This window comes from Panthera leo, chromosome D4 (assembly GCF_018350215.1).
Source record: "Panthera leo isolate Ple1 chromosome D4, P.leo_Ple1_pat1.1, whole genome shotgun sequence".
Lineage (NCBI taxonomy): Eukaryota > Metazoa > Chordata > Mammalia > Carnivora > Felidae > Panthera > Panthera leo.
Genome location: NC_056691.1, coordinates 69693819 through 69720125, shown reverse-complemented (window position 1 = coordinate 69720125; position 26307 = coordinate 69693819). Strand labels below are relative to the sequence as shown.

General features: G+C 38.9%; 1 protein-coding gene across 1 annotated transcript in view; it reads left to right on the top strand.

Annotated features, from left to right (window-relative positions):
• The window catches only part of TMEM245 (transmembrane protein 245), a 97719-nt gene that overhangs the window by 12118 nt on the left and 59294 nt on the right, over positions 1–26307 (top strand). The window contains exons 3-6 of the mRNA XM_042912380.1: positions 475–576; positions 13945–14061; positions 16585–16803; positions 19240–19409. Coding sequence (XP_042768314.1) covers positions 475–576; positions 13945–14061; positions 16585–16803; positions 19240–19409 — 608 coding nt within the window. The remainder of the gene's footprint in view (positions 1–474; positions 577–13944; positions 14062–16584; positions 16804–19239; positions 19410–26307) is intronic.

Here is a 26307-nt window from a genome sequence, read left to right as displayed (position 1 = left end):
CCCGTTAAGGGGAGGCTGGCACATACCCAATTTTATTTATTTTTTTAAATATTTTTAGTGTTTATTTTTGAGAGAGAGTACAAACAGGGGAGAGGCAGAGAGAGAGGGAGACACAGAATCCGAAGCAGGGTCCAGGCTGTGAGCTGTCAGCACAGAGCCCAATGCGGGGCTCAAACTCCCAAACCATGAGATCATGACCTGAGCCGAAGTTGGACGCTCAACCAACTGAGCCACCCAAGCTCCCCTGGCACATACCCAATTTTAGACGAGGGGCCTCAGCAGAGCTGGTTTTAACCGAGACAAACCCTGAATTGAGGCTTCATCTCTCTTAGGGCCTTTAAAAAAAAAAAAAATTTCCCTGTGAAACAATTTTGTTAATGTCCTCTATGGCAAATTGTTATGTCAGTTTACTAACTCTTTTAAAGATGTGTGCTAGGTTTTCAACTAAAAATGTTAACTCTTGATAATTTTCAGCATCCCTGGCGGGTTCATGGAGAATTCCAGTATTCCTGGTTATTGTTTTCCTGATGTCTGTGGGCACCCTCTATGAAAAACAGAATGGAAAAGAGTCTTCTGGTAAGAAATGGAACATTCTATTAATATTACTCTTAAGTGTTTGAGAAAGTAGCTTTATTTTAAAAACATGCAAAGATGAAACTGCTTAACATCTGTTTAAAAATCTGTATTTTCTGAATAGAAAATAAACTTGTTTATAATATTTTAGGTTTTTGTTTTTAAAGTAGGCTTCACATATAGCGTGGAGCCCCACATGTGGCTTGAATTCTAAGATCAAGACCTGAGCTGAGATCGGGTCAGACACTTAACCGACTGAGCCACCCAGGCGCCCCTAAAATATTTTAGGTTTTAAGACAGTGCCCCACTTCCCTTCCCCTGCCTTTTAAAAAAAAGGTTTTTTTTTGTATTTTTAAAGGTATAATTCATATAATATGAAATTAACCATTAACTTTTTTAAGGTGGCATTTAGTATATTCACAATGTTATGTAACCGTTACTTCTGTCTAGTTTCAAGATCTTTTCATCACCCCAGGAGGAAACCCTGTACTCACAGCTAACTATAAAGTTAGGTCATTTATTTGAAATCTTTTTTGTTTAGAAAACTTTTTTCTTAAGTTTATTTATTTTGAAAGAGAGATCACAAGTGGGGGAGGGTCGGAGAGAAGGAGAGACAGAATCCCAAGCAGACTGTGCACCATCAGCACAGAGCCCAGTGTGGGGCTTGAACTCATGAACGCCGAGATCGTGACCTGAGTGGAGATAAAGAGTCGGACGCTTAACCGACGGTGCCACCCAGACGCCCTGAGATCTTTTTTCTTTTTTTTTAAATTTTTTTAATGTTTATTTATTTTTAAGAGAGAGAGTGAGACAGAGTGTGAGCAGGAGAGGGCCAGAGAGAGAGGGAGACACAGAATCCGAAGCAGGCTCCAGGCTCTGGGCTGTCAGCCCAGAGCCTGATGTGGGGCTCGAACTCACGGACTGCGAGATCATGACCTGAGCCGAAGTCGGACGCTTAACCGACTGAGCCACCCAGGCGCCCCGAGATCTTTTTTCTTAATGTAGGCATTTATCACTCTAAACTGTCCTCTTAGAACTGTTTTTCTGTCCCATAAATATCATTGGTTGTGTTTCTGTTTTCTTTGGGTCAAGATACTCTTTGATTTCCTTTTTGATTTCTTCTTTGACACAGTGGTTAATGAGAATTCTACCATTTAATTTCCACAAATTTGTGAGTTTTCCAGTTTTTCTGTTGCTTGTGCTTTGGTGGGTATTCTGTCTAAAAGAAACCATTGCCAAATCCAAGATCATGAGTAAAGTTTGATCTTGTGTCCTGTTGATCTTGTGTCCTGTAACTTTGTTGAATTTATTCATAAGCTTTAATAATTTTTTGTGGTTACTTTAGGATCGTGCATATGTAAGAGAATCATCTGTGAATAAAGATACTTTTATTTCTAATTTAGGTGCTTTTTTTTTTTTTTTTTTTTTTTTTTTTTTTTTTCCCTTTTTTGCTTCGTTGCTCTGGCTGGAACTTCCAGTACAATGTTGAATACACCATTTTCTTTTAAAGATTATTTTTGAGATTCTATGGTTGCAAGTGATTTATATCAAAAAACAGTTTGTTAAAGATACAGGTTTCTTTCTTTTTTTTTTTTTAATGTTTTTACTTTATTTTATTTTATTTATTTTATAATTTTTTTTAATTTTATTTTTAATTTTTTAAAATTCACATCCAAATTAGTTAGCATATAGTGCAACAATGATTTCAGGAGTAGATTCCTTAGTGCCCCTTACCCATTTAGCCCATCCCCTCTCCCACACCCCCTCCAGTAACCCTCTATTTGTTCTCCATATTTATGAGTCTCTTCTGTTTTGTCCCCCTCCCTGTTTTTATATTATTTTTGTTTCCCTTCCCTTATGTTCATCTGTTTTGTCTCTTAAAGTCCTCATATGAGGGAAGTCATGTGATTTTTGTCTTTCTCTGACTGACTAATTTCACTTAGCATAATAGCCTCCAGTTCCATCCATGTAGTTGCAAATGGCAACATTTCATTCTTTTTGACTGCTGAGTAATACTCCATTGTGTATATGTATGTATGTGTATGTATGTATATATATATATATATATATACCACATCTTCTTTATCCATTCATCCATCGATGGACACTTGGGCTCTTTCCTTGCTTTGGCTATTGTTGATAGTGCTGCTATAAACATGGGGGTGCATGTGTCCCTTTGAAACAGCACACTTGTATCCCGTGGATAAATGCCTAGTAGTGCAGTTGCTGGGTCATAGGGTAGTTCTATTTTTAGTTTTTTGAGGAACCTCCATCCTGTTTTCCAGAGTGGCTGCACCAGCTTGCATTCCCATGTTTTTATTTTATTTTTGAGAGAGAGACAGAATGCGAGCGGGGGAGTGACAGAGAGAGAGGGAGACAGAATCTGAAGCAGGCTCCAGGCTCTGTAGCTCAGAGCCTGATGTGGGGCTCGAACTCACAGACTGTGAGATCATGACCTGAGCCGAAGTCAGACGCCCAACCGACTGAGCCACCCAGGTGCCTCTAAAGATAGAGGTTTCTAATGAGCTGTAAGATGGAGCATAGGGTGGCTGGATATTAATGGTCTGCACATCATCGATCAGACTGGACTTCTCCTTATCCATCCGCATGGAAACAGCTATGGCTGGAGAGGTAAATCTGAGCAGCACACGGTTTCTACAGCAACCGATGTTACTTCTTTCTGATGGTTATACATCAAGAAAAAGCAAATTACTAATTAATTGCAGCAGATTGTTAAAAGAAAAAAATTAATTTCTTAGATATCATTTTGTATAGTTAAATTAGAGAATACTACAGAGAAACAAAAAGAAGAAAATAAAAATTACTCAAAATCCCATTATGCATCTAAATGTTTACTAATGCCTTAAGACTTTTATGCCTTCAGAATTTAAAACACAAGAAAATTGGATTATACTGAACATTCTATTTTGTAATCTACATTTTAAATCTTATGTCATGAGCACCTTTCTATGTCAAATACACTTCTAAAACATTTTTAGCATCTTCATTTTATGCTAATCACAAGGCTATTTGTGGCATCCTTGTGTATGTGTATAGCTACGTTATATTTTGTGTGTGTGTGTGTGTATGTCTGTGGTTTTTTCCTTTTTTTAAGATTTTTTTAATTTTAATTTTTAGATAGTACAAGCAGGAGAGAGGGAGGGAGGGAAGGCGGGAGAGAGAGAGAGAGGGAGAGAGAAAGAGAGGGAGGGAGAGAGAGAGAGGATCCCAAGCAGACTCCATGCTCCGCGTGCAGAGCCTGACGTGGGGCTTGATTCCACAACCCTGGGATCATGACGTAGGCCAAAATCAATAGTTGACTGCTCAACCAACTGAGCCACCCAGGCCCCGTGTGTGTGTGTGTGTGTGTGTGTGTGTGTGTGTGTGTGTGTTTAATTAAATTGCTCTTTGTTTTTTTGTTTTTTGTTTTTTGTTTTTTTGTCTGGAAACCATCTCTCTCTGAGAGTGGAAAATAGGAGAGATTTTTTTTGTTTTTTTTCCAGTTTTCTTTATTCGCCCAATCTTCCTGGTCACAATCTATTAGTCTCTGTGGTTATATATCAGACCAGTAGAAGTAAACTTCTGTTTTGACAACTACTGTATGAAGCTTGGTGTTCACCACTTGTTCCTCTGGGTAACTTTATCTCCCTTCCTCCCTCCCCTTTCTGCTAATAGCAATGGTTTATAGAGCTTGGCTTATCCCTCACCCCTCACCGCTTACCCCAGGATGGTTTCCTTTTTTTGTTTTTCTGGAAATCAGTTCTCTTTTCTTGTCTTTCTATCCTTATTTACCTTTTTACTTGAGATGTATTTGACATATAACATTGTATCAATTTCAGGTGTACAATGTAATGATTCAATGTTTGAATAGTACATTGTGAAGTGATTATATTAATCTAGTTAACATCCATCACCTTGTGTAGTTACAAAAAAGTTTTTTTTTCCTGTGATGAGAACTTTTAAGATCTATTCTTAGCAACTCTCAAATATGCAATACAGCATTATTAGCTCTAGACACCATGCTGTGTATTACATCTCTGTGACTTATAACAAAGCATATACCTTTTGACTCCCTTCACCCATTTTTCCTATTTCCTTCTCCCAACTCTGGCCACCAAGCTTGTGTGTGTGTGTGTGTGTGTGTGTGTGTGTGTGTGTGTGTGTGTAAGTAACATTTCCTCATATAAGTGAGATCATATGGTATTTGTCTTTCTTTGTCTGACTTATTTAGCTTAGCATAATGCCCTTGAAGTCCATCTAAGATTTCTTTTTCTTTCTTTCTTTCTTTCTTTCTTTCTTTCTTTCTTTCTTTCTTTCTTTCTTTCGCTGAGTAATATTCCATTCTGTACGTATACCACATTTTCTTTATCCATTCATGCACTGATGGACACTTAGGTTGTTTCCATATCTTGAGGATTTTAAGTAATGCTGTAATGAACATGGGGTCATATAGATCTTTTCTGTGTCTTAATTTGGATTAGATGTTTTCTTTAGATTAAACTAAACATTTTATAGTGTTTCTGTTTTCTTTGGATAAATACACTCAAGTGGAATTTCTGGATCTTATGGTAGTTCTATTTTTCACTTCTTAAGGACAGTTTTCTCCTTTTGACTGCTTTTGTACAGGGCCAAGTAAGTACTTCGTTGTAAGTTATGAATAATCTAGGTTAAAGCGGTGGTTTCAAATAGGTTTTCTCTTAGGTGTAAATTCTCATCAGCTGGTGAAGGCAGCTCAGGGAGCCATGCAGACAGGGTTCTAAGACCAAGTTTTGAGCTGTGGGAAAAAGAAGGCCATGTTTGATTATTATTATCAGCCATAAACCCAGCATGGGGATGTGCTGGCATGCCCGGCAGATTTCTGGTATTTGTATTCTAGACTATTACAAGGAAGGAAATCACAGGGACACAGAACATATGTTGAGAGCAGATTTAGAAATGTTGGGTTTTCTTGTTTTGTTTACTTTTATTCTAGCCTATTTCAGAATATTCATTTCTTTTTTAATTTTTTAAAGTTTATTTATTTTGAGAGAGATGCATGTGAGCAGGGGAGGGGCAGAGAGAAAGAGAATCCCAAGCAGGCGCCATGCTATCAGTACAGAGCCCGACATGGGGCTCGAACTCTGGAAGCTGTGAGATCATGACCTGAGCCGAAACCAAAAGTCGGATACTTAACCACTGAGCCACCCAGACACCCCCAGAATAGATTATTCTTGATCTAGAATCCTTTTTATAGACTGCTAGTCTAGGTAATCTTCATCATAAAATAAATCTTTTAAACATTTTTTTTCTCTTAATTTGAGTATTTGTTTTTCCTCTTGCCCCTAGAACCTTGTTTCTTTTAGGCATCAGAACTCAAAACATCTAATCCAAATTAAGACAGCCTTTCCCTTTTATTACAGCCAGTTCCCTCCTGTAGATGTCACTGTACTATAGTTAGGTACAGGAATGCTTTAGTGCTCCACCAGGGTGGTACGTGCATTTATTCCTCACTGATCACTTCCATCGTCCTGTTGTACAACTTGTACTTGTTCCTAGGCACCTATGTAGGCATCTTTCTCTGTGTCTTTTGAGCTTTGACTCTCACTGTTGTAGAAGCTTTTATGACCTATGATTCAGTGGATTCACACAATTAATCCTTTGGATTTGCTCAGATTTCAAAGCATGAAGTTTGTTTAGTTCCTAGATCTGGTAGAGTCTTCTTGTGGATCATTGTGGAGTTTCAGCTGTTCTTTCTGAGCCCAGGGGCCTTCCTCAGTGATTTTCTCATAGGCCTTGGGAGCTCTTACTTGGTATTTTCTGGAACATCAAGATAATGTATGGAAAAAATATTAAGTGTCAACTGTGTTTTAAAATGTACTTTTTTAATCCACAAACACTCCTCCTCTCCCTGCCACCCCTCCAAAAAAAGATCCTTGTAAAGTAGATATGTCCATTTTGCTGATGAAGACCTTTAATTCTAGAGGTTAAGTGATTTGCCACAGTCACACAGGTGACCGGTGGAGCTAAGAATGAAAGCTTAGGGTCAAGGACCCCGGTGCTCTTTCCCTTCACCAGGCTCTTTGAACAAGCATCAGTCATCCGGAAAAGGTGTAGTGACTGCTGATCCCTCTTGTACTCAGTTGTTTTATGGTTCTTAGTCTTTTTTTTTTTTTTTTGTAACATTTATTTTTGAGAGCGAGCCTGAGTGGGGAGGGTAGAGAGAGAGGGGGACAGAGGATCTTAAGTGGGCTCTGCGCTGACAGCAGTGAGCTTATGTGGCACTCAAACTTACAAACTGAGATCATGACCTGAGCCAAAGTCTGACGCTCAACTGACTGAGCTCCTCTGTCTTACGCATGGGCCTTGTTTGCCTCCCACAAGTGCAGGGACTAGCTACTCTGCTTCCTGGATCCTAGATGTCTCACTTGGTAGAAACCTGGAATCCAGCTTCAGTGTGAGTGCCCTTGGCCTTGCTTTATTGTTAATAATAGCAACATGGGCGAGGCCCTGCCGAGCTCTTTAAACATGCTCTTATTTAATTTTCTTTTTCTAAGTTTTCTTTCTACTTATTTTGAGAGAGAGCGCACGTGCGTGTGCAAAGAGGGGAGGGGTAGAGAGAGAGGAAGAGAGAAAATCCCAAGCAGGCTCTGCGCTGTCAGCATGGAGCCTGATGTGGGGCTTGAACCCACGAACCGCGAGATCGTGACCTGAGCAGAAATCAAGAGTTGGACGCTTAACCGACTGAGCCACCCAGGCATCCCTCTTACTTAATTTTCTTAGTAATCAGTGGGATTAGTACTTCTACTTATTTTACAGATGAAGAAACATAGACTCAGCCATTTACTCTGAGTAAATTTACACTAAGAAGTGCTTTTTCCAAAGGTAGGCAAACAAGCATCAGGTGTATCTTTAATACGCTGGACCCACAGTCTGAGAAGCATGAGCAAGTACAGCTGGATCTGTTCCTCCCAACACTGGTGATTGTTTATAAAAAAAATCAGAAATGCCTTGGCAGGGAAGTCTTGGTGGTTGCCTTCATCATTTTGCAATAACATGCAACGTGAGTGAACAAGTTTGGTTCAGTTGAGGCTAAATTGGAAAAAGAAAAGGAACAAAGTAGACTTCTTACTGCTCATCTGCTACTGCCCTATCTGACACAGTCAAACAGGCCTAGGGAAACTTCGACTGGTCCATATCCAAGCCCTTGCTACTGACCAGTAGCGTAATGAAGTGATGCTAGAAGCCACTGAGAGGGAGGTGTATTTCCCACATTAGCAACGGAAACAGAAGCCTTCTTCAAAGGGAGCTTTACGTGCTGGGGAGATTTTACTTGGTATGCACAGCCTCTTTCCAGTAGGCATCACTGGATGTATTTCTGGCAACTGCCACTGTCACTGTGAGAGAGAACTAAGTAGATTGAGTATCTCCTTATTTAGAGCATTTTCAAAACGAATTATCCTCTGTTTATTGAAAACGTTATTCTGCCTATTGTTGAGTTAGCCGTATTAACAGATCTGTTAATCTGTCAGAACATGTGATCTGTTTCTACTGTGCCAGACCGTGAGTTTCTGTCCCCTAGTGCTAGGCTGTTGGCGGCCTGCTTGTTTGGACTTGTGTAGATCCCTGTTATTTGGGCCTCCCTTGATGCTGGCCCTGTCCCTGGGTAGATGGACACTTGAAACCTTGGATGTTCTTTCCTTTTTTAGGTTACAGTTCTTCGGTCCCAAGATTATGTTCCCTTGTCTGTATGCCTATTTTTAGCTGGGGTTTTTTCCAATACCATGACTTTGCCTAGATTCTCAGTCCTGGCGTTCTTGCATTTGGTTTATCATTTCTGCCAGAACCCTTGGGGTTTTTGAAGCTCAGGAGGATATCACTAAGACAGAAGTCATTGAAGTGCCTGTTTGATAAGTAAGAGCAGTTGCCAAATCTTACATCAATAACTTTCAAATACGCTTTTTGGATTTTTCCTGCTTGCTACTCCCTTCATTCCTTTGTCAAGTTTCAGGCCCTCTAAAAATTTGCCAAATTAATTTGTGTATTAACTAGGATAATGCTGCATAGTTTTCATTGGTTTAGCTATGGTTCACTGAATATTTCTTGCATTGTTTTAGTGATATCAGCAAGTTGGAGACAGGGTCTTTAAGGTGTGAGGGTTTAATTTACTGGCCTTAACTTTTCCTCAAGTCTTTCAGTGCCTATATTCTGCATAAATATCTGAAGATGTGTGCTAGGAGCATAAGACATTTAGGGAAATGGCCATAATATGAAGTAGAAAGGGGATGAGAGGCACAGATGAATACTGCACAAGTGTTAGTGGCTTATGCTTATAGTTTATTCTGCCAAAGCCAAAGGCTTTGAAATAGGTGGTGGTGATAGCTAACATTTACTGAGTGAGTCTTGCATACGAGGTATTGTTCTGAATATTTCATATGTACTGTTTCACTTAATTCTCATATGAAATCAGAATTTAGAGAAGCCCCATTTCATACATGAGGGGACTGAGGCACCTGGATTTTTTTTTTTTTAATTTTTTTTCTTAATGTTTTTATTTATTTTTGAGACAGAGAGAGACAGAGCATGAGCAGGGAAGGGGCAGAGAGAGAGGGAGACACAGAATCGGAAGCAGGCTCCAGGCTCTGAGCCATCAGCACAGAGCTCGATATGGGGCTCGAACTCACAGACTGTGAGATCATGACCTGAGCTGAAGTCGGATGCTCAACTGACTGAGCCATCCAGGCGCCCCGAGGCACCTGGATTTTAAGTAACTCGCCAATGGTCATCTAGCTAGTAAGGAGTAGATCTGGGATTTGAATGTGAGCAGTCTTGTTTCCTTACCTGTGCTCCCAAACACTGAGTTGTACTGATCGTGCTGCCTCTGTGCAGAGTAAACATGAGACCCTCCGTTCTCCCTCTGCATCCTGGTATCTCTCCGCTCTTCTCATTGTACCTTATGTCCTGGCCTTATCAGACTTCTTAAGAGTTCTTTGAACAGCACTTGGTGTTTTTTTCTTGCCTTTGTGCTTTTACACTTGCTTTTTTGTCTTTCTGAAAAATTTTTCTCCTGCTGCCCTCTAAGACATAAACCTCTTTTTCCCCTCCAAGATAGACTGGTTCTGTTTTGTTTTGTTTTAATATGGCTAACATATTTTTTTTTTTAATGTTTGTTTATTTTTGAGAGAGAGAGAGAGAGCACGCGCGCGAGAGAGCACGAGCGGGGCAGAGAGGGAGGGAGAGAGAGAGAATCTCAAGCAGGCTCCTCACTGTCAGTGCAGAGCCTGATGCGGGGCTTGAACCCATGAACTGTAAGATTATGACCTGAGCTGAAATTAAGAGTCAGACACTTAACCATCTGAACCACCCAGTGGCTAACATATTTAAATGGATTTAAAGGGTGGCATCTTTTACCATTCCTGTTAAGTAGCATCTTTGGAGACCCTTCCCTGACCTCCCAAGCATGGATTAGGTTGCCATCTTCTGTGCTCCCCAAATATGCTACACTTGTCTTTACATTAGTTTTTATACTGAATCATAACTGGTAGACTAAATATTAGACTGAGGTTGGGGCTTGGGTCTCAGTCTCTTAGCATGTAGCCTAGTCACCTGTTTAGTGAATGAGGACTTAACGGGGGTTTAGAAATGTAAGTCAAACTACAGCCAAACTGAGAATCCATATTTGAGGATCTATAAAATTGTTACTTTGGAGCTACTTAAAACAAAGGACTTATTTTTCAGGCTCTCTCAAAGATGAGTCACTACTTCATTAAATAATTTGTGAAGAGGTAGGTTTAGTAATTTAGGACCCTTGACTAGTCTTTAATTTTTTTTTTTCAACAGTAAACCCCTTACCCATTTAGCCCATCACCCCTCCCACAATCCCTCCAGTAACCCTCTGTTCTCTATGTTTAGTCTCTTATGTTTTGTCCCCCTCCTTGTTTTTATATTACTTTTGCTTCCCTTCCCTTATGTTCATCTGTGTCTTAAAGTCCTCATATGAGTGAAGTCATATGATATTTGTCTTTCTTTGACTAATTTCACTTAGCATAATACCCTCTAGTTCCATCCACGTAGTTGCAAATGGCAAGATTTCATTCTTTTTGATTGCCGAGTAATACTCCATTATATATATGTACCACATCTTTATCCATTCATCCGTCGATGGACATTTGGGCTCTTTCCATACTTTGGCTATTGTTGATAGTGCTGCTATAAACACTGGGGTGCATGTGCCTCTTTGAAACAGCATACCTGTATCCCTTGGATAAATACCTCGTAGTGCAATTGCTGGGTCATAGGGTTGTTCTGTTTTTAATTGTTTGAGGAACCTCCATACTGTTTTCCAGAGTAGTCTTTAATCTTATGTAAGAAAGAAAACTTCGCTTTTTAAAATTTTACCGGAAGCATTTTTCTTTTCTTTCTCTACTCTGCTGTCCCAGGCTATTAATCATGTATTCCCTTCCTTTGCTCTTGAGTGGAGCCTGAGAAATCTCTCCTAGCTGCACAAGAAGTGAAATCCTGACTTGTCTCTGGTGTAATCAGTTTATTTTTGAAACTTCTATGTAGAATTCTAAAAAAAATACCTAAAATGTCCAAAATTTTCCTCCATTTCCCCTCCCTGGTTGTTGACATGGTATTTCCCTATGGTTATCTATCTAACCATAATCTGGAAACTTGGGGGTTGTTATCTTTGACACGTCATCTCCTTCATTACCTTTATGGGTTCATCATCAAGTCTGGTCCACTTTGACCACTCCATGTCTTAAATGCAGCCACTTTTCCAACATCTCCCCTTTAAACTGCTGCAGAGCATGCTGTCATCATGTCTTGCCTGCAGTGTTGCAGTAACTTCTCTCCCTGTACCCACTCTTGGTCCCTCCCAATTTGCTCTTGACCAAACAGCAAAAATGATTCTTTTTATATTTCAAAGCTGATCATTTATTTATGGACTGGGAAGGTGAGTGTGGTTATGAAAGGGCAACATGAGAGATCCTTGCACTGATGACACTGTTCTGTATCTTGTATCCATGCCGATATCTTTACTGTGATATTGTACTACGGTTTTGCAAGATGTTACCATTGGGGGAAACTGGATAAAGGGTACACAGGGTCTCTCTCTATTATTTCTTATAACTGCATGTAAAGCTGTAAGTATCTCAATTAAATTTCAGTAAAAACATGATCATTTCCTGTTTAAAACTCCTCAGTACTTTCCTACACCTTTTAGAATAAAGACTAAAGTACTTCCTATGGTCTTCTATGACTTGGATCATCTGGCTCAACACGTCCAGCCTTGTTTACTCAATACCACTTTCCCACTGGCTGTCTGTGTTCCAGACACACTGACCTTCTTACACTGTCTTTAACATGCCAGTGTCTTCACTCAGTGGCCTTCCTACTCACTTCTTCTCCCCAAATATTATTTACATTCCTTTGATCAATTCCTTCTCATCCTTTGTATATCATTATTTTTATTTCTTAAAGAGAAGATGTTCCTGATTCTCCAGACTAAGATTTCTTCCACTAGGAGTTCATAAAATAGCTAGTGTGTTTCCTTTACAGCAGTCATTATAGTTGGTGTACATTCACATTTGTGTGCGTTTTTTTTTTTTTTGGTAAGGTGAATTAACAAATTATCCCCAACTGTGGTAAGAATTTTTTTTTTCCCATGTGGATCTTCAATCCCTATGTGTCTCTTCCACCAGGCTCCACAGGGGCAGGGTCTGTGTCTTTATCCTCAGCATCCAATTCAGTGAATAGTGAGAATGTGTAAGACATGAAAGATGCTGTCTTTCCCTCTTTGTTCCCTTCTTGGTATCTAAGAAACAATTTAGATCCTTAGGCCAGGGGAATAAGTCCCAATCCAGATATCTTGTTCTCTTCCTAGATCAGGAGTTTGACTTGCTCTTTGATCGTCTGAAGATAAACCTCTTGTCAGATCACAGAGACATTTATCAGAGGAAGGATAGGGTATGGTTGAGTAAGGCGAATGCTCTTGATCCTCATGGTTCAGTCCACCAAAGAGCCATCTTAGGGCCTGGCCTACTTGTCTCTGGGAGATGGCCAGCCTGGGATTTGCTAAGTAGGTGGAGCTCATTTGGAGTTTTCTGAATGGCCATGGCTGTTTTCACTGGCTTGGCAGAATTCTGTGCTGTCACACTGTGTATTGACCTACCCAGAGTAAGGTCCCATCTCCGTGAGTGTGGGTGTATGATTTGGTGAGTGTTAGTATTCTTAGTTGTAGACAACAGAATCTGCACTAGCTAGTCTAAATGGAAAGAGGTGTTGATTAGCATATAGCATTTTTACATATAGAATTTCGGGGAAGACCAGACAGTTAAACAAACTTAGATGTGTCACAGGCAGAAGCATTGCAAACAGGAAAAGTGCTCAGTGACACCAAAGGACTATTTGAGTAGAAGTCCCATGGCTGCTGCTACCTGCCGCAAAGTTAAGATCAGGTAGCATTGCTTTTAGACTTCTGCTAAGTTTTGACAGAAAAACCATATGCCTGCATGACTGTTTGACTTGAGAGCGTCCAAATTCCAGTGAGTCTCACTTTGGTCTTCTGGGTCTTGATAGGTGTGCCTTATTGGTGGAAACTGCATTTCACATGGGACCTTAGCTGCAAGGGAGTCTAAGAAATACAATAGCTTTCTAGTCTCTAGGAGGAGGAGAACATGCTAGAACCTGGTATTGTATGAGCTCATCTGTTGTGTGCCATAGTAGATTAAAGACTGACAGTTGACAGACAGACCTCATTGGCCAGTAAATGTTTTATTTGACTTTAGTGCAAATGATTAAGCTTGGTGTACTATGTATTAGGAATTTAACATGGGAACATATAAAATGAAACAGAGTAATAAGATTATTTTAGATTTTCAGTGGTGGATTTTGCCTGTATTGAATTATGTAATTTATAGAGCTATATGATTTTGCATAGTACCCAGACGTTTGCCTATGCATTCATGGAATGCAGTTATCAAGAGCACTGAGTGTTGGCTGTTTCATACCGTATTAGGAGCTAGTGATACAAAGGAGAGTAAGACAGTCACAGTCTGCATTCAGGAAGCTCACAGACTTGGTGTGGCAGTGTTTTTCAATGTGCATTCAGATTGTGAAGTTAAAAAGTAAGAGAGCGGGACTCCACGTTTATATATCCACTCTCAGCTGCATGCACCAGTGACTGATAAGCAGAGTCCAGGAACCAAATGTTTAGCAGACTTTCCTGTTGATTCTAAAGCATTCTCCCTTGGTGAAGAACCCCTGGTCCAGTGGGTCAATAATAACCATTTTGTTGTATTGCTTTTGAAAATTTAGTACTATGTTTCAGTTTGTAGCAGTTATTTCCCACTTGGTTTTAGAAAGTTTTGCAAACACGTGCTTGTTTTACAGGAGCGGAGTTACCAGGGCAGGTTATCTCCATGGCAGCTTCTACTCTGGCAACCTTGGCCATCTCCATCACAGGGTATGAATCAAGTGCCGATGACCAGCCCTCCGACCAGCCTGCAGGTGACTGAAGGGATGTTTTCAAATACAATTCTGGAAATTGACATATACACATAAAGTATAAACTTAAGGACATGAGCATCACAGAATGCTATTTACTAGTCCTTCATTTTCCTCTGATTTCTATTTTTATACTTTTTCCTCCTTTCATCTTTGTTCTCACATACCACTTTTTTCATGCTTTTAATTTTACCTTTTTTGTTTCTTTTCTTGAATCTTCATCTTTTCCCTTTTTTTAAGAAAAATGCTTTTCTTTTAATTTTTCTTTTGTTACTCCTTCTCACTTTCCCTTCATATTATTTCCCTTTTCTCTGTGCCTCTTCTACGTTTTCCATTATTTTCTGCACTTAATCCTGTCCTTATTTTCCATTTCTGTAGCCATCCGTTCTCCATTGTTCTGGTTTTGTTCTAATTCTTTACATTGCTTTCGTTGTTGATCCAACTTTTTCTTTTGGTTTTTATTTTCTGTCTTACAGTTCTCCCATTTCTCTGGCATTTCTTGCTTCTCAAAGTTTGCTTTGCATGTCTTGTGCTGCTAATACATTGACTGTTTCCCCTGAAACCAACCTGTCTGCTTATTCTGGATACCATGCTCCTGCAAGATCAGCTGGTAGATTTATATCAGCTTTAAAGTCATACTGTACTCCCACAGAGTTCAGAAATGTAAAAGGCCATCTCTGTGCCAAGAAGTTTATTAGTGCTAGGGGCTTTGGAGTTAAGGAATATTTTTGGTGAGCTCTTCCTGAAGAGCGGACTTTAGAAAAGTCTTAAAAGGAGAGATCAGCTAAGAAAAAAGCATTTGGGGTAGCAGGAAAACATATTTTTATTGCACATTGAGTTATGTTTCCAAAATGAAGAGGGGATAATGTTTTGGTTAGGGACTTATTATTCTTCTGAGTATCTACCACACTTACCAGCATGAAGTTTCCAGATTAGAAAGATTCTCAAAGAGCAAAGTCAAACAGAAGCGTATTATAACTAGCTTGGGCTTTAGCCCCAAACCTCAGGATAGAATGTTACCTCTGATAAGATGGGCTGACTTACCACGATGCTAGTATATCAGTAGTAACAGTTTACTCACAGATAAACATTGAACATTATAAGAAACACTAAGAAGATTATGATATAACCATCAGAGTGCTACTATGTAGTTTCTTATGAACTTTATGAAATCACAGGGAAGGCTGTCTTTGAGCATTATTTAGTGAGTGTCCACTATTTAGTGAGCATCAGGTACTATCCTATGTGCTGTTCAGCAGAGGGAGAACAAGACAGACAAGGTCTTAGCTCCCCTAGAAGTGACATTCAACTGAAGGAAGAAAGTGTGAAAGGGTAAGTGGAATGTGGTATAACTACATACAACTATGTAAAGACTGGGACAAATAGGGGGTTGGGGTTATGAGTGTTCTTGTTTCTTTCCTCTATTTTCTAGACTTTATGAAATATCTACTTTTTTAATGTTTATTATTTTAAGAGAGTGCACATGAGCATGCGGGGGAGGGACACCGAGAGAGAGGGGGAGAGAGAATCCTAAGTAGGCTCTGCGCCATCAGCATAGAGCCCGATGTGGGGCTCAAACTCATGAACTATGAGATCATGACCAAATCAGGAGTCCAATGCTTAACCAACTGAGCCATCTAGGTGCTCCAAACAGTCTACTTTTGTCATTAACTTTTTTTTCTGGAAGGCAAAATGCAAATTGTAGGGTCTTTATAATTTCCATCATCATGGCATATACTGAGTAATATTGCTTTAAGAGTTCTATGATTTCTGAGGCATGTGGTATATTTTGGTAAAACTAGGAAACAGAAAAATATAACCCTATGGTAAAATGTAACTTAATAGTTGCTTTGTTAGAAAACAGTGCCTTATGTGAAATAATTCAGTGTGATCACCATTACTTGAATCCTCACCCCCAGCAATCTGTCACTGTTTTATTTCTCATTCTGAGAGAAAGACATGTTTCAAAGCCCTGGGTTCTTCTTGTAAGAGCAGTTGGCTCCATTTTAGTCGAATGACACTGAAAAGCCATGTTGCATCAGAAATATTATAGATCTAATAAAATTATGTTAAAAGAGAAGTTTTTAAATGTAGGACTTCGGTATGTTAATATTTGTTGCTTTATACAGTTGAAGTAGTTTCCATGGGCTAATTATAATTTTTAGCTATTTTGTCATGTTTTTCCTTAGTTTTGCATTTAAATGATTCATAGATGAATACATGAAATAGACGACATTAAACCTTGAACAGCGTGAAGTGTATAAAGAGTAAAAAATTCCCCATCCCCAGCCCCACCCCCTAACAAACTTAATTTCCCTAGATTTAAATATGGTCAGTAGTGTAACTCTCCACACACTTTTCAGTGCACATGCAGGCACGTCCAGATTCTTTTTCTTCTTTAACCCACTTTGATCACACTATCAGAGGCCATTTGCAGGCTTGAAACAGAGTAGCTTAGCAAGTTGCTCCGTGGGACTGTCAACTAATGTGGACTAATATGGTGGTAACTTTCTTCCTCCTCCTCAGAAACCATGGACACAGGAGAACCCCCCGCACCACTGTCCTCATCTCCTTCACCTTCTTCCCCCTCCCCTACTCTGGGTAGACAGAGGGCTGAAATGGGAACATTTCTCAGGAAGAAGAAGACCAGTGACATCTACTTCGTGTCGCTCGTGTGGGCCATCGTTGGTGTCCAGCTCTGGTTGAACCTGTGGATTGTACAGTTGCTGCCGGTGCCTGTCGCAGGTAGTTGCTCGCTTAGGGTCTTGTCTCCGAAGACCTTTTTTCTTTAACTTTGGGATTTTATTTGATTTATTTATCTTATTTTTATTTTTGTAAACGTTTATTTATTTTTGAGAGAGTGAGTGAGTGGGGGAGGGGCAGAGAGAAGGGGACGGAGGCTCCCAAGCAGGCTCTGTGCTGACAGCAGCGAGCCCAGTGTGGGGCTGGAACTCACCGACCGTGAGATCATGACCTGAGCTGAAGTCGGACGCTCAACCGACTGAGCCATCCAGGCGCCCCTAACTTTTGGATTTTAGTGTTTGAGATAATGCTACCCTCTTTTAAAACTAAAACAATTGTATATTTAAAGGCATCTTCTAAGACTGGAAAAGTAAGTGACTCAGGTGCATTATTGAAGAGTTTGTTTATTTCGTACCTTCTTGATTGTTTGGGCTTACCTCTTACCACAGTCAGAAGCTTGGCCAAGTTTATTAAGTCCTGAATTGATGCTTAGGAACCTGACATCCAGATACCTCCTACATTTGATTAGTTCTTTATCCTTTATCAAAGTTTTTCACTATTGATTTAAATAAAATTTGATTTTTGGAAGCCTGTTTTCCACCGCAGTTTAAAAATCTAAACTCATTGGACCATTTGCCTTCTAGATCATTAGTTTTAAAACTTATTATTCTCATTAACTTGGACAGTTTTTAAAATTTTATTTTTTATTTTATTTTTATTTTTTTTAAGTTTATTTATTTATTTTGAGAGAGAGTTGCAAGCAGGGGAGGGGCAGAGAGAAAGGGAGAGAGAGAATCCCAAGCAGACTGTGTGCTATCAATGGGGAGCCTGATGTGGGGCTTGAACCCATGAAGTGTGAGATCATGACCTGAGCCGAAACCAAGAGTCAGATGCTTAACTGACTGAGCCACCCAGGCACTGCCCCCCCCCGCCCCCACCCCTTTTATTAAAGATTTGTTATGACCAGAACACTATTTAGTGCCTTTCCTTAGGGAACATAGAATATAAGAGGTTGAAGTTTGTTTCTGCTTCTTGCATCCTCAAACAGAACTTCTGTTTGGCAGTTGGAGTAAGACACAGTTGTCATTAAGCAAGCCACAGGGTATGTACTATAGCCATGGTTTCTATTAAGGAATTCATAGAAAAGCTTAGTGGAATCGTTTAAATTGCTCTTCTGGATTGCTCCATACTTTTTTGGTTTTGCCAGATGATTTATTTTATGCTGCCAAATGGTATCAGGTGCTGTTGGAACCCCTTTTCTTTAAAATTTGTTAGTAGGAGTTCCATTTGTCCTAGTCATTTCTTAACCTTCAGGCCATTATAGGAATTTGACATGTCCTTGAGAGAGCAGGCTGTAAGCAGGTGGCCCCCAGAACATTTTCCACAGCCTATAATTACTCTGGGCTTATTCTAGAGCCCTAGGAGCTTTCCTAGGACTTCTTTAGAGATTTAAAAATGTTAATGATGAAGTTGTTGAACTGATATGTAACACTGAGCTCATGGTTCAAAAGAGTAAACTGTGAATCATTAGATTGCAAGGCCAGGGCTAAGGAGACAGAAATCTCTGGAGTTAGGGAAATTATAGTAGTTGAGATCAATTATCCAGAGTCCAGACTTCAAGGCCCCTGCCCCCCACAGATGAGTAGCTCTTCCTTCTGGCCCCACCACTTTCTTAGTTGGCTTTTAACAGGAAGCTTAACGTCTGCTTGCAGGGCCCCCTTGCTGCCCAGAGTGGAGGGGTACCTTCATACTGTGCTCTGTGAGTGGTCTGTGCAGAAGTTGTGCGGTGCACAGCCTGGGGGCCACTTGTAACAGCCCTGCTTAAGCCCACTCTGCTTCTCCGCTGAACTCTGCTAAGAGATGCAGATGTACAGAGCAGCATCAGGTAGAGAAATCGGAGTACAGCACACTGGTGTAAAATCATGATGCGAATGGAATACCTTTTACCCTTCGGGTCACTAAACATTAAACATCCAAGGAAAAGAATCACATTTGGCAAGAGCAGTGATAATAGCTAAGGAAATTAGGACATGTCAGGGGTTAGTATTCTTTACCCAAGAAGGGTGAGGGGCAAGGGGCCAAGATTGTAGTCCCCTAAATCTTCATGATCAGTGTTTTACGTTTATACGGGCTATGAAAGAATCCATGGCTCCTTCAAAGATTCAGATTTCACCACGAAGGTAATGTATGGGCAGATGAGGCTTGTATGAAAAGTTATTGTCCCTAATTCTGTCTGTTTGGAATACCATGAACTTTTATCTCTCCCCCTTGCCTTTTTTTCCCCTTAATTGGTCTTTATTTAATATTAGCTTCACTGTTTTTTGAAAGGTCACGTGAAATTAAAGGACCTTCTCATGTTCTGACTTTGTATGTTCTTTGTATGAGAAAGGACCTTTCTCATGTTCTGATTTTGGCTTTGTATGCTTTTCTTCGTTATAGTCTGGATCCTCAAAAAGCTTGTCATTCACTTTGGAGTCGTGGACTTCCTGGCGAAACGCTGCCGCGTGTGGTGGCAGGTGGCTGAGCACTTCCTCAAGGAGCGGCAGGAGGCTCTCGCACCATGGCCGGTTATTGGGCTTGGAAAATTCTTGTTAAAAGTTGATAGCAAGGTATTGTATTTTAAGACCTTGGGCTGTTTTGATGGAGTTTATAATACACATACTCCATTTCCTGGTATTTGGTGTTCATACTGGGATTGTTGATAACACATTTAACATCTAAATCTGTGATGAGATTTAAAGTTGAGAATTACGCCTTATGTAAGTATAGGATAGATTTAGTTTAAGTATTATGTAAGTAGTTTTCCCTCTTAAAAGTGGGAGAAAAGGATGTTCTAGAACATCTTGTTCAACTCCCTCATTTTATAAGGACCAAATTGAAATTTAGAGGGACTAAGTGACTTGCCTAAAATTATATTGCCAGGTAATGCCTCCTCAGTGCAGTGAGTATTTCTGGGGTAATTCCCACAGGTCAAATAATGTACTAATAAGTCCTCAGGAAAATCTAGTGAATCACAGAAAACTGGGTGCAGCAGCCCTGTTTAGTGGAGAGACAGCAATCCATTAAAATTCGGAGGCAGTGGTTGAGAGCATGGACCCTGATTCCACACTGGTTTCAGATCCCGGTTATTCTACTCACTAGCTATGTGACCTTGAATGAGTTTCTTAACCTTTCTGTGGCTTGGTTTTCTTATTGATACAATAAATACAATAGAATGCACCTCATGGAATGGCTGTGAGGGTTAAGTGTGTTCCTAGATCAGCGCCTGGTATACAGTAAGCTTTGTGTAAGTGATAGCTGTGGTTGTAATTTGTGTGTGTGTGTGTGTGTGTGTGTGTGTGTGTGTGTGTGTGTGAGTGTGAGAGGGGGGAATGCATGTACAGGATACAGTGGTCATACTGATCAAGAAAGGACTCACTGTTGGTGAGGTAGTGGGAGAAGGGAGGTTTTGCAGAAGAGGTGATGCCATAGCAGATTTTGAAGCGCAAGTAGGGGTTTATTAGGTTGACAGGGCAAGAAGAACAGGTGGATGGAGCAGTGCACAGGTCGAGATGGCCACAGCATGACTTCTTAGGGAACACCAAGGAAACAGTCATGGCTGGAATATGCGGAGAGGTGAGGCTGGAGAGTCGGGTGAGACAGAATTGAGGCCTTCGTGGGTGGTGTGCCATGTGAGTTGGACTTCCTCACAGAGGCTCGGAAATCTTTGAGCGGGTCCATCCATAACTTCGGGTTGAGAAATACTGTTAGGTGAAACCAGCATAGATAAGGATGAGAATAGTAACTGGAGTTCTTGTGAGGTGGAAGGAAATAAATCTTTTAAACCCGTAGTAAAGTCTCCTGGGTCAACAGAGATGCAGGGGGATATGTTTCCTTATGTGTTGTATTGTCTTTCTGTCTTCCAGAAAGTTTGCCACCAGTGTAACCTATGAGAATGCCCATTTCCCGAGCTCTTGCCGATACTAGATATTATAATGTAACAAAAAGTCCTTTTTATTTCAGAAAAAGAAGGATTTCAGTGTTTTAATTTGAAATTTTAAAAATTAAAAATGAGGTTGCTTATTGGCTATTAATATTTTACTTTTGTGATTTGCCTATTTGTTTCTTTTTTCAACTTTTTAAATAAGAAAGACTCAAAGACTTCTCACAGATTTTAACATATTGATCACATCTTCCTGGTATCGGGGTGAAGCTTTGTCTTACTAGCACAGATACAGTCCTTCAAACTGTTTAAAGAGGATGACTCCTATTTCAGTTAATTTTTGAAAGCCTTAGCACTGTCAGAAGGGATAGACACTAAATCTTGTTTTCAGAACCCCAGGTACTTGTATTTGGAACCCTTTACTCAAGAAAACTCTACAGTTGTGTCAACTGAAGTTCCAGGGGCATCAAAAGTACTTTCTATGGAGCAGCCTTGTGAAAACTTGTCATTTTTTATTCAAATTTGTATGTCAGTTTGTTCCTCTTACAAAGGAAGGGAGACAGTAAAATGAATCAAACTAGGGTTTGTGGTTTTGTATAATAAAACCTACCAAATGGCTATCAAAACTGAATATTTGTTTAATTATAACTGATACCATAATTATGTTTTATTTAGTATAATAATATACATGGGCTGCTGCTTTGGGGAATACATCTCTTTCATATTTCTGTTAAATTTTAATTGATCGTACAGTGTTTTTAAAAATATTCCTCTATAGGAGATTGTTTGAAGTGTATTTTTAAACATGCATCGAGTGTACTTTTAGTCAAAACTCTGCAAACAGCATTTACATTTACTCTGATGAAATTATGCTTTTTAGCCTTTGTACTTTCTGGATCACTAATAATGCCGTAAATCTTATGTTTAGTGATTTTTAGATCCTGTGTTTACCAACTAGCATTAGTTATTACAGTGCTAAATATTGTGAGGTTTAGATGAGGTGACTGTTAGGTGAAAGAAAGGATGTTACAGAAAGTAGAAAGATGTGTGCTTAAGCAATTGAGATGGAAGGAAATATACCCAATATTAACAGAATCTTAGATGGCCAGGTGTTCACTGTTCCAGATGAGCCCTGGAATGTTTTACTGTTTAAAAAAGATGAAATAATTAATACTATAAAGCTAGAAGTTCAGTGAACACATAGTATATGAACGTGAATTAATTTATACAGAGACTAAAAATCCTTTTGGTGCATGATATGCGAAAGAATCTTAATTATTCCTGTGATCTTTGGAATTTGGTGTGACTGTTTAAGCTGACAAGCATTCAGGTTATTTTATGTATTTTTAATGTTGAATTGCCAACAAAGCTTGTGTTTATTTCTGTCATTGTATATCTTAAAGGAATATTTTATTCACTTGATTTTAAAGCTTTGTTAATGCATTACAGTTATTTTTCTAGTTTTTTGTTTTCTTTTTTTTGTTTGTTTTTGGTCTGGGATTATTTCCTCCTCATATTCTCGGTGACTTTCTTTTCTTTTCATACTATTATTGCATTCTCTAATGATATTCCACTGTTCTTATCTTTTCTTTCTTACCTTACCCCCTGTCCTCAAGCTCTGGCACTGGCTAAATAAGAAGGTAAATGAACACATGGATGTTGGTTTTTACTACTGAATTCCCCCTTTATCTCTATTCTCATTCTGTTTCTGTCCATATGTCAAACTTAGTTTATGCTTCTAAAAGTTCAAATTAATAAGCTATGGAAGGTCGTGAAGCATTAATACTGCCACAGTACAGTTTGCTAAACACCCAAAGCTATTTATTTTAGGATACATGGATGCTGTCTCCTTGCCTTGGTGTGTGTAAGAAGTTCTGTCTTGTAGTCCTTTTGTCCACTATAAGTGATTGCCATTCCTTTTCGGCTCTGTAATGTGGCCCAGCCTGGTAACTCTATTCTTCTTTGATGTGTGAGAATATTTGATTCACTTGGCTGGTAATTTTATAGAGTGTCTTTTTTTTTTTTAATATAACTAGTATTCCAGAATTTCATTTTTAACTTAAAAAAGATTGTGGTCATGGCCTGTGACATCTAATTTCATGTATTTCCCAAGGTATGAGATTGTATGTATGGTAAATGCTTCACATGATATGCATGGAATAGGTTACATTTTTAATAACTTTGATAAAGGCTAATCTAGATAAATTAATGCTGTACCTCTGACATGTCCACATGTAGTAGTTCTAGACTTAAATTCATCAAATCTCTGGGACAGATAGCAAGAGATGACATTTATGCGTATTGTGTTTAAACACAATAAGACCCTAAAATTTTAACTGGAAATATTAGAACAGGTCTTAAGAAAGATGTACTTGTTGGAAATAGATCAAGGTGACATTTTTGAGTGTAGAGATTAGGATTTCCTTCTTTTTAAAAATTTTTTTTTAATGTTTATTAGAGTGAGCAGGGGAGGGGGGAGGGAAGGAGGGGGAGAGAGAGAGAGAGAAAGAAAGAGAGAAAGAAAGAAAGAAAAAGAAAAGAAAGAAAGAAAAAAGAAAGAATGAAAGAATGAATGAATTCCAAGCAGAGGATCCCAAGCAGACTCTGCTTTCAGCACAGAGCCCGATGCGGGGCTTGAACTCACAAATCCTGAGATCATGACCTGATCCGAGATCAAGAGTTGGACGCTTAAGCGACTGAGCCGCTCAGGTGCCCCAGGATTTCATTCTTTCAGTTGTAGAAGAAAGGGGAGACTTGACAATGCCTAAACGTGTGTAACAAACAGTGTGTAAAATAAATAAATACACTTATAAACTACCCCCCAACATATATGCTGCTGTCTATACCTCCATTTCCTGCAAAACTAATATGATTAAATGAGTTAAATCCTTGGCAAATGATAGTGCTGCAAACGGAAGTCACATTTTCTCATTTTGAGCAAAGTAGGTGGTTTTAAACACTTCTCCAGCTTGTGTATATTGAAATTAAATTGTCCTCAAGGGATGAGAGGAAGTAGAGTTAAAATCATTAGATTCAATTTGATTTAACCTTTGGTGACTACATGAATTAGATTACCTAATTTAGAAGTCTAACTCATAGCTAACTAGTGGTGACTTCAGTTATAAAAGGTTCCTAAGAGATCATGTGACGTTTTCCTTTTCTTTGATGATGTGGTGTAGCATAGATAAAACATTGGTGTTGAGCAGGAGTAAGTGCTTTAAGTTCTGAGGCTATATGTTTGAGGAAAGCACATACGTAAGTTGATGTCTGTTTTATTACAATACATCCACGGCCAGAAAATTTGAAACACTGGGTATTTAGTATTTCAAGTTCAAGTTGGGTGAATTAGGAAACGAATTCAAGAGAAGTGAGGGTGAGAGAGAACACATCTATGGTAGTTGAAACACAACCTATTTCCCAGGGCTTGTTTTATTTTGTAGTATTGATTATTTGCACTAAACCTCAACCAGAATTTGGTTAAAAAAAGTGAAATAAAAGCCTACAGGCCCAGAATAATGAAATAGGAAAACTCAGCAGTGGAACGATACTTTCTTAATAGGCTTGCTACATAAATAAAGCTACTTTGGAATTTTCAGAGTCTTGGAGTATAACCGTACATTTACTGACATCTCTAAATTAAAAAAAAAAAAAAGAGCATTCCCTTTATTCACACTTGAAACACTCAGAATGTCATTTTAAGATGACTCCTCTTCCCCTTTAAGAAAATAAATTTAAAAACTAAAATAATTTCTCAGAATGTGGAAGACTGGGGAAATATCAGGGACTGAGTGATTTCATTGGGTAGGCAGTAATGACAGCTGGTGGCAGTGATAACAGGTGCTGTGGCTTCCACTGCCCAAAGCTGAGCCCAGGACCAGTTCTGCCTCCTGGGACAGTGCCTCTGGCATTTCTTTAGGGATTCTCTCCTCCGTCCTCTTCTCCATACCATCTTTTGCCCATGTTTCTCTTTCTGTGTCTGAGTTGCTGTTTCCTTGAGAGTTTTCGTCCATTCACTCCAGGCATTCTTTTCCTCCATCTGAGTTTTCTGTCCACTTTATTGTTTCCTTTTTATTGGTCCTTCATTCTATGCACCAACACCCCCTGGCCACACATTTTTTTCCTCCCATTTGACTTTTTTTTTAATCTCCCTTTACTTTTTAATACTTTCTCTGTCTCTTTCCCACTCCTCTCTCCCTCTCTTTTTACCTCTCTCCCTTTTTATCCTGTTTTTTCTTTAACCTTATTTTAACTGGCCATAATATGAATAGACACTTTCCCCCCACCCTGTCTTTTTTAGCTTAACGTATTGAGCATCTTAAATGGTGTTATTTATTTTAAATTTTGAATGAAACATCTAACCCTCACTGTTACCTTTGCAATATAAATTTTCATTTAGATGACTCTTAGTGTGGATTTTTTCCAACCCTTAGGTAAATGGCTTGTGATAGGAAAATTCTACCCTGGTTTAAAAACATAAAGTTTGATTTTGTAATGCTGATATACATAATTTGTTTGTGAATATCTCATGTTTTATGTTAGAAATACCCAGATACAAATTTAGATACACTTTCTAAATAAAGCATCATTTACATTAAAACATATTTCAGAATAGACATTTTTTAAAAAAATTGGGACTCCGAAGTTATTTTCAGAAATTGTTATTTGTGAATACAAATCTGGTCTTAATTCTGAAATTATTTATGCTTGGCTCTTTAAATCTGTATTTGAGCTTTTACCATGTGCCATGCACTGCCAGGCTTGGGAACTACAGGGAGGAATCCTAGCACTAGCTCTTTCATCAGAAGCTGTCTCAAGAACTATGTGTAGAATTGGTTTCTGATTGTGAAACTTTTCAGTTTCATTGATTTTAGAATGTACATTCAAATATGACATCTGACCTTCCATATCTTAGAAATGTGTTACTACTTTTTTAATCTCTACATTGTCTTTGATGCTTTGGTAGCATGCACTGAAAATTAACTGCTGTTTGAAGCTGTAATGGTCAAGATAAAAGTTGAACTTTTTATCTTTGAGTTCACTGCAGCATTGATTTATTAGTGACAGTATCCATCATGGAAGATAAAGGGATGCAAGCTTATTGCATGGAATGGAAAACAGATGTTTTAGAAGTCATGTTTTGTTTTTAACTACCATTCTTTGCTCTTGAGTGTTTAACTCACTGGAGAGCATAATTCAGATTTAAATTAGAACTCACTTCCTCCTCAATGCTGTAGCTCTTGTAGGGGTTGAGGGCCCAGTGTGGTTTCAGCAGCCATCAATGTAAATGATTGGCCTTTTGAAATGTTAAATGCCAGCTTTGCATGGCAGGAATTCTAGATATCTATCAGAACTATTATATATTCTGAAAACAAAAATTTTGTTTTTGATATAGGGTTATTTGTGATTGTGAAAGATGAGAGAAGTTATATTCAAAATGGAATGTCAAGTAGCAGTTAGGGAGAGCATAATTTAATTATTAAGGGATAACCATTACATTAATGATTAGTTTTTATTTATAGTCCATTTGTCCTAAAGCTTATGTTTTAAAAAGAATGGAAATGTCAAGCGGAATATCAGATTTAAAA